The sequence below is a fragment of the Thermobia domestica genome, chromosome 5 (genome assembly GCF_964235325.1).
Source record: "Thermobia domestica chromosome 5, izTheDome1.hap1.1, whole genome shotgun sequence".
Taxonomy (NCBI): Eukaryota; Metazoa; Arthropoda; class Insecta; order Zygentoma; family Lepismatidae; genus Thermobia; species Thermobia domestica.
This window is the reverse complement of record NC_137458.1, coordinates 45,381,721-45,390,513: the sequence shown is the minus strand read 5'-3', so window position 1 is coordinate 45,390,513 and position 8,793 is coordinate 45,381,721. Positions and strand designations below refer to the sequence as shown.

At 35.7% G+C, this 8,793-nt stretch overlaps 1 protein-coding gene across 1 annotated transcript; it reads left to right on the top strand.

The window, feature by feature from the left end:
• Positions 1-437: 437 nt before the first annotated feature.
• Positions 438-824, top strand: LOC145685072 (uncharacterized). The gene has a single exon (XM_081757417.1). It carries the CDS (start codon positions 438-440, stop codon positions 822-824), a length of 387 nt encoding a protein of 128 aa, XP_081613543.1.
• Positions 825-8,793: the final 7,969 nt, after the last annotated feature.

Genomic DNA, 8,793 nt, shown 5'->3' with positions numbered 1-8,793 from the left:
CATATATTAAACAAATAGGGCTAATGCAACAGGATGCATAAGGGGGCCCTTAAGAAAGGGTCTTAGTCTCCTACATTAAAATTACTTTTTCGGCATCACCTTATCAGCTGATTTGTCTTCTATACGTGATTGTATACTATATGCCATAATATCATACATACTTCTATTTTCATATTTATATTGTCAATGTAAATAGCAGGAATACAAAATACAAATATCATAATTGAATGTTTTTGTAGAGTTTCAACTCAAATCAAAAGGTCAGATAATCGGGGAGGGAAAGGGATTTATAAGATTTTGTTTCAGTTTGGTACTCTTGAAGGTGATTGGCTACTATATATCAGCAGCTGTACACCATACATGGGACATATTTGGGGCAGACTTTTCCGTTTCTATTTTGTTTATTGCCTTCTAAGAAAGAGGAAGACTATCGTAGGATGCTGCTTCTCATTAAAGATGCGGCTTCTGTAAATGGTCTTTCCTTTAATCCTACTACAGTGATTATAGACTTTGAAAGAGCGGTAATCAATGCCGTTACTGGTGTTTTTCCGGATGCAGCCATTCGTGGGTGTTTCTTCCATTACACCCAATGTTTATGGAGGAAAGTTCAGTCATTGGGGTTGTCCACTTTTTATGAAGAAGACAAAGAGGTCAGGAAGTGGATAAGACGTGCTGCTGCACTACCACTTGTGCCAGTGGAGCAAGTGGGTGACATGTTCCTGCATCTCCAGGAAAATGCCCCGGAAGTACAAAACGCAGAGAAGTTTCATGACTATTTAGTCGAAACATGGCTGGACGATGCAGACGCCATTTTCACAAAGTAAGTACGATATAGTAGTTACCTTATTTTCTACGCTATTTCACTATCTGTTTTTCGTTTGATTTTTTTTTTCAAATATATGTGGTTTTCGTTTGGGAAACGAAATCTACGTTAGCAGTGATTAGTATTTCATATATAGGCCTACTCATTCGGTCATTTTAGTCCTTTATGTTTTTCCATTAGTTTCGTTTGTCATTGTTGTATTGCCTATGTGTTCTACAATTGTGAGCTCAGAAGTGTCTGGATATGAAATGGTGCATAGTGTCTTTAATGGAGTGTGGTAAGCGTAATTATTATTCTCATTCCATAAAAAATCATTTCTGAGATCTGCATGCCAATACGAAATTTTAATCTGCTCATACCAGAGATCTGAAATTAACTCTATACTAGTGTAATGATTACAAAACTGAATACTTATAAATTTACCGTGTTACTAACAACAAACAACAGACGTTATCCTTAACGTTATCTACGACAGACGTTAACATGCAACTTCCAATCGTTGTTGAATGTCTATTGTCAAGCTTTGATTTGTTTTATGTAATTAATGTTTCTCTCTTTTCCAGAGATATATGGAACCAATATGATAATGTTGAGGGAAGAACAAATAATGTTGTAGAGGGCTGGCACTCTAAATTAAACAGAAAACTGACAAGAGAACATCCAAATATTTTTACATTTGTACAGCTGTTGCAGCAAGAACAGAGTGAGAATGAAGCTTGTATGCTGATGTTGGAGGTAGGAAAAAAGCCGAAGGAACCAAAGCTGAAATATAAGCGAATTGAACAAAAAATAAAATCATTGAAGGCACGTCTGGAATCACATGTAATAGACTTGGTGGCTTACACAGATGCAGTTGCATACTGTTTGCATTTAGAACAGTGATGGTGAGATGTTTTAAATATATTGGCTATATTAACGATATATGGTATTAACATTGACGATATGTAGTATTTACATTGACAATATAAGTATATGTAACATTGCATGTAGTATAGAATCGTGTTAGAAGACAAATTACCTGTTAAGGTAATGCCAAAGAAGGAGCAGTGATGTAAAAGACAAAGGCTCTTTTTTTTCAAAAGGGCCGCCTTATGCATCCTCTTGCATTGTTTGTTTAATGTATGGCCGAACATGTCTTGAGGATGTGAATTGTGGCACTTTTTAGTACTGCAAGCCTTAGTATGCTGGAGATAAACTACTGGAAAACCGATTAAAATTCGGTTGTGAAATGAATTGATATTAGCCCGAAGTAAGTCTGTTTCGTGTTCGTTTCAGATACAATGTCAAACGGGTTACTGGCAACTGAATCAATCAATTCGAGGAAAGAGATATGATGGAGACAAACACTCTTTTTAAAGGATGCCTTATGCATCCTCTTGCGTTGTTTGTTTAATAGTTGGCCAGACATGTCTTGGGGATGTGAACTGTGGCATTTTTTAGTACTGCAAGTCTTAGCATGCTGGAGGTAAACTACTGGAAACCCAAATAAAATTTTGTTCTGAAATTGCTTGATATTAGATCTTTTTTTTTTTTTAATGTTTGTTTCACATACAATGTCTAACATTCTTGCAACTGAGTCAACCAATTTTCCATGTATGATGAAACTTGTAGAGGTGGTGGTTGTTTTTACAGAAGCTTTTAGAAATACTAAAGAAATATTCCCTACAAAAATTCCTCCCTGCACATAATTCCCCGTCTCGAAAGAGTAGGCACAACGGGAAGTAGGCACAACGGGAATTACCGTTCTGCCTAGAGATAAGATAATTAAAAATATTTTCTTTAAAGTGCTGGAGGGTCTGTAGGCAGAACGGGAAGTAGGCACAACGGGAATGAACCATATATATATATATATATATATATATATATATATATATATATATATATATATATATATATATATATATATATATGTTATATTTGACAATGTCTATTGCAACAAATGTTGTTTAATGACAATAAAGCTTATCTTATCTTATCTTATCTAATGTATAGCGCACCTAATGGACACCTCTATAACGCGGACACCTCCCGTAACGGACATATTTTGTAATCCCCAAACACCGTAATAGGCAAAAGCACATTCGCAAACCTCTCTAAAGCGGAAACTCTCTAGTACGGACACGAACAGTCTTTCCTATCTTTTATAGGTATTATTTACCTCCGTATTACGGACACTCTCTAGAAACAAGTTGAAAAGAACAGTAAAAAATAATACATTTTTTGTGATTCATACGTGTGTCCGCAAGGAAGCACATGAGGGTGTGACAACATTTTGCCTCCTCAACCGTCTGCTCAAGAGGAAAGGTCTCCGTTTAACATCCTCATGTTCTTTGCTTGCATTCTACTCTCACTCAACCTGTTTTAGATACAAAAGGGATTGACAGTTGCCCGCCGTTTGGGATGATAAGTCATTCTACTGTCCGCTGAAATCTCTAAGCAAAAGACAAGTTTCGTGTTTTGTTTTTTGCCCGCGGGTACGCATATTGTCTCAAAAGTCATTACTGGACTGCAATTAACTCACAAATTAAAGCAATAAACCGAAAACGTATAAGTAGCAATAAGTGTAAAGTGCAGAGAACTATAACATCTTATTTCCATGTTGTGCCTCGAACATACAGTATTGGATGGTGCAAGATAATACAGGTACAGTAACATTTTGGTAATATTCGTATATACATGATTCATGCAAAAATATTTTTCTAATTGCACAATACCTTGTACTAATTTACGTAAGAAGATACTGAAACCTCTCTAAGGCGGACACCTCTCTATAGCGGACAATTTTTGATTCCCCACGGCTGTCCGCTTTAGAGGGGTTATATATATATATATATATATATATATATATATATATATATATATATATATATATATATATATATATAGAGAGAGAGAGAGAGAGAGAGAGAGAGAGACTTTGAAAGAAAGTATGGGTGCCATTTTATATCAAAATCCCCACCAAATTTGTTTTAGTATTAACGTAAATAGCTAACCTCATATCGAAATCCTCTTTACTACAGAAACACTTTTTAGTTCCTGTAATAACATTTCTGTCAAATAAAAAGAAGCTAAATGAATCAACAACTTAATATAGCACGCCTATGGACGCAGTAGGCTCATTGCCGCGTTTACAAAAGCTCTCCATTGCTTTCTGTCCTTAGAAAACTGAACCCAGTTTCTACTTTATATTTCAATCTCTGCGAATACCATTTTAATATTGTCCTCCCATCTGCGCCTCGGTCTTCCTAACGGTCATTTTCCTATTTGGATTTCCAGTTACAACTTCGAAAGCGTTTCTAATTTCTTCCATTTTGGCTACATAACCTGACCATTTGAGCCTCCTAGACTTGATGACCCTAACAATGTTTGGTAAACGATATAAAATTATGCAGTTCCTGTTATGAAGTTTCCGCCTTTCCCCATTCCCGTTCCTTTTGAATTTCGAATATTGGTTTAAGAATCTTGTTTTCAAATACTTTCAGTCTGCGATTTTCCCTCAGAGTCAGTGATTATGTTTCGCAACCATACAGCACAACAGACATGATTATCGTTTTATGTTTTGAGCTACAAATTCCTCAACAGAATTAGCGACAACAAAAGATTTTTAACTGAATAATAGCACGAAATCCCTGCTTTCAGTTGACATTAATTTTTTAGTGATTATTGTTTTGGTGTGTTAATAATGATCCTAGATATTTGAAAGTATCCACTTTGTTGAAAGAAAATATTTGGTATTTTAACGCATCCATAAAATGCAGTATTACGATCCCGATAAACTTCCATTTATTTAGTTTTCTATGCATTTACTTTTAAGCCTATATCCCTGCAAGCGTTAATTAAGATTTTTGCATTAATTTCTATTGTTCTATCATTCCCTATTAAATTTACATCATCAGCATACGCCATAACCTGGCAAATACAATTCAGCTCTAGTACCTGATTGCTGTCTTTGATTTTCCTTAAAGTGTTCTCCAGAACAAAGTTAAATAATTATGACGACAACGCATCTCCTTGTTTCAGGTCATTCTCAACGTGAAAGCTCGTGAACAAGAATTTTTCTACACGAACCTTACTTCGGGATTCACTTAAACATATCTTAATTAATCTACCTTTTTCGGTATTGCAAATTCTGTAAGGATGTTGTACAATGTTTCCCTCCTACCAGAGTCTAAAGTCAATAATTGATGTGCCAGGATGTTGTATTCTCTCATTTCTTTTCAAGTATTAGTCGAATGGTAAATATCTGGTTGATAGTTGATCGATTTTTACCTAAATCCGTTCTGATAATCTCCAATAATTTCATCTGCGTATGGAGTCAATCTTGCTAATACAATGTTTAAGAGGATTTATTGGATGTTGACAGAAGAGAAATGCCTCGATAATTATTAAATCTGTTTTGTTGCTTTTCTTCTGAACTGGAACAATGATTGATTCTCTTCATTCTTGTGGTAATTCCTCCTTGTTCCAGATAATGAGAATGAATTTGTGTATCTTACTCTACAATTTTTCACCTCCGGCTAAAATTAAGTCTACCAGAATTTCGTCTACACCCGGAGATGTGCGTTTATTTTATATATATATTTTTAAATAGTGATTTCTATTTCTCTCTGGTTAGGTTCTGGAATATACGATTCTGCTGCATGCATTTCACTTTTTCCATGCGCATTAGTTTTTGGCTATGTGTTAAGCAAATCGTCAAAGAAATTTTTCCATCTATTTAAGATGCTATCTGTATCAGTGAGACCTGTTCCTTTAGGTTTCTTTAATATATAAGCACGAAGTTGATAGCCTTTCTTAAGTTCGCTGATGCATTTATACATGTCCCGAATGTTTTTGTTTTCACTATTATCTTCAAGGTAATTAATTTTAACTTTCAAAAGTCGCGTTTCTTTGTTCTAAAAGTTTTAGAAGTTTTCTGCCAGATGACAATGAAATTTTATGCAGTTATTTCGTTTGGATTTTGTAGCCAATGCAGTTTCTTCTGTTTTCTCTTCTCTGGTACTTTAGTACATTCCTGGTTGAACCATGGTTTGTTCCTACATATTTCTGCGTGCTCCAGTATTTCTTTTGCTGAAATTTTAATGTTATCTCTAATTTCAACCAAGTATCTTGAACACTAGTGCACTCCGAACCTTCTAAAACTGAGAATCTATTCGACACTTCAATCTGTCTCCCCTCTCACCTGACTCTCCTCTATTAAAAAAAAAAATACCGCTCCGTTTTCAGATATTGAATATTTCCTTTATTCAACGATAGTTTCTCTCTTACTATCACAATCAACTCCTCTGAACGACCGAACATCAGTTGTGCTAGACTGTTCTTTTCTGTCTACTAAAACATGATCAGTTTGAATATGTGTTTTTCCATCTTATGAGGTCCAAGTATATTTATGAATGTCGCGATGTTGGAATGTTGGAATCTTCACGATAAGGTTTCTGGATATTGCACGGTTCACGAGTCTAACGCCGTTGTCACAACTTTCCTTATGCAAACATTTATTCCCTATAATCGGTTTGAAAATACCATCTGGTCCTACCTTCGCATCGAAACCGCCTAACAGAATTTTCATATGGTATTGCAAGATATGATCAAATACCCGTTCTATTCTTTCGTAAAAACTGTATTTTTTAAATCGCCATCCTTATTTTCTGTTGGAGTATGTGCATTTAAAATAATAATATTATACCACCGACCCTTAAGAGAAGTAAAAGAAAATCTATCATTAACAACTTCAACCTATGTAATTGCTGATATTACGTATTCGTTTGTGAACGGAAAGCCCTGTTTCTAGTTGGTAATTTTTAATTTGTTCTTCGTAAAAGAACGTAAAATTTCCCGACTTGACTCCTCCATTTCCTTCTCATCTAACTTCCTGATATCCCACTAGGTCCAACCTCTATTTCTAAACTAATTTTTTTTACAAATTTTAACGCGCCTGTCCTATAGAGACTTCTTATATTTTATGTTCCAAATCTCATGTCGATTTTACTTTGCGGAGTTCGTGCCAAGTTATCAGTTCTGATCCAAGGATTCTGTGAACTTATCTGATGTATATATATATGGATGAGGTTATTAGCCTCACACCAAATTCTCAAGCTGGATTATCACCCCTTGTGTGTTCGCGACTGCTTACTCAGTATATTCACAGCTAACCTCGATATCCCAGAGGCCTTCTCCTCGATCCACAACCTGAGGACGCGCCGTGCCGTGGTGACAGGAAGACCACATATTACGGAAATTAATACAGCTTTATTTCAGAAATACAACAGGTACTGATTATCCGAGCACTGCTTTAAAACACACAGGATCAGTCAATATGCTCGGATATAGAGATGCATATTAAGACTGTGAAAGCTTTGATGCAGTAAAAATCATAAATTAGAGACTAGTGTCAGTGTAGTGTTACATAAATGCATCGTACATTTGACTATCCGAACTATTCTTGATGTATCATATTGTTTCGTTTTATATGTATATAACTTTCTGAAAGTATTTGAGAACAAGATCCTGAGACGAATATTAAGACCCAAGAGGAACGGGAATGGGGAATGGCGGAAACTTCATAACGAGGAACTACATATTTTATACGGTTTACCCAACATTGTTAGGGTCGTCAAGTCTAGGAGGCTTAGATGGGCAGATCATGTAGCTAGAATGGAAGAAAGTAGAAACGCTTTCAAAGTCTTGACTGGAAGACCAATCGGAAAACGACCATTAGGAAGACCTAGGCGCAGATGGGAGGACAATACTAAGATGGATCTCGCAGAGATTGGAATACAAAGTAGAAACTGGATGCAGTTTGCTAAGAATAGAAGTCAGTGGAGAGCTTTTGTGAACGCGGCATTGAACCTCCGGGTTCCATAGCCCATAGAGTTAGTTAGTTAGTTAGATTATACTCTTTAGCTGTTCTCTGCCAATAGCAACTGTATGAATTTATAATACAAAACTGAAACACAGAAGAATAAAATAAAATAAACAATAATGTGATACTTCGCAGGGCATCTTGTGTAAAGGGCGCCTTGTATTCTTCACAGGTTCTGTACTACCAGTCAGTATTTGAATTTATTTAACAAAGCTGGTATACAGGATAACTAAAATTACTTATCTATAATGTGATGTTTCGTAGAGCGCCTTATGTAAAGGGCGCACTGTGCCTTTCACGGGTTCTTCGCCAACAGTAACTGCGTGTATTTATTGTAGAGAACTGTGCTATACAGAAGAGTAAATAGCTCGTTCATCTTCGATGTGGTCTCGGAAGGGCGCCTAATGTAAAGGGCGCACTGGACCTTTCACGGATTCTTTACCAATAAAACTAAGAATTTATAACTAAAAACTTGTACCTTTATTTATACTGTGATATTTCGGAGGGCGCACCGGGACATGTCCCGGTGGGCCAGCACGGGCTTGCCATTACCATTAAAAGAACCGGTTTTTAAAGCACTTTAGGACGTCACTACTCTGACGGACAGTTTTCAAAACAAAGGGAATCGCTTTATTTATACCACAAAGAGACCGCATTTCAAAACATTTTAGGACGACACCACTCTGACGGAGCGTTTTCGAACAATGTTATGTAGCAGTGAAAACAATAAAGGACGCTGCTTTTGTATAGAAAATAATATACAGTACTTTTATAATAATATGTATACGTGTGGGTTAAAACATACACCATTAACTTCACCTAAAAAATCTAAGTGTGCTTCATCTGAACTATTCTTGTTTCTGCAGTTCTGATTATACGAGTTAATTATCGGCAATGAAATATAAGTGTGAGGTAGTAGTCAAGTAATAAATACTATTAACTCTTGAAAAAAAAAATGATTTCTTCTGATTACTAAAGGGCTCAATAGACCAACAATAATTGCAAGATTGGAAGATATACTTGTCAATGTCCCAAACTCTCATTTCACCTAACACTGTATCAGTTGTTTATATATCACATCTTTCATTTTATGTTAAATGCAAATTTG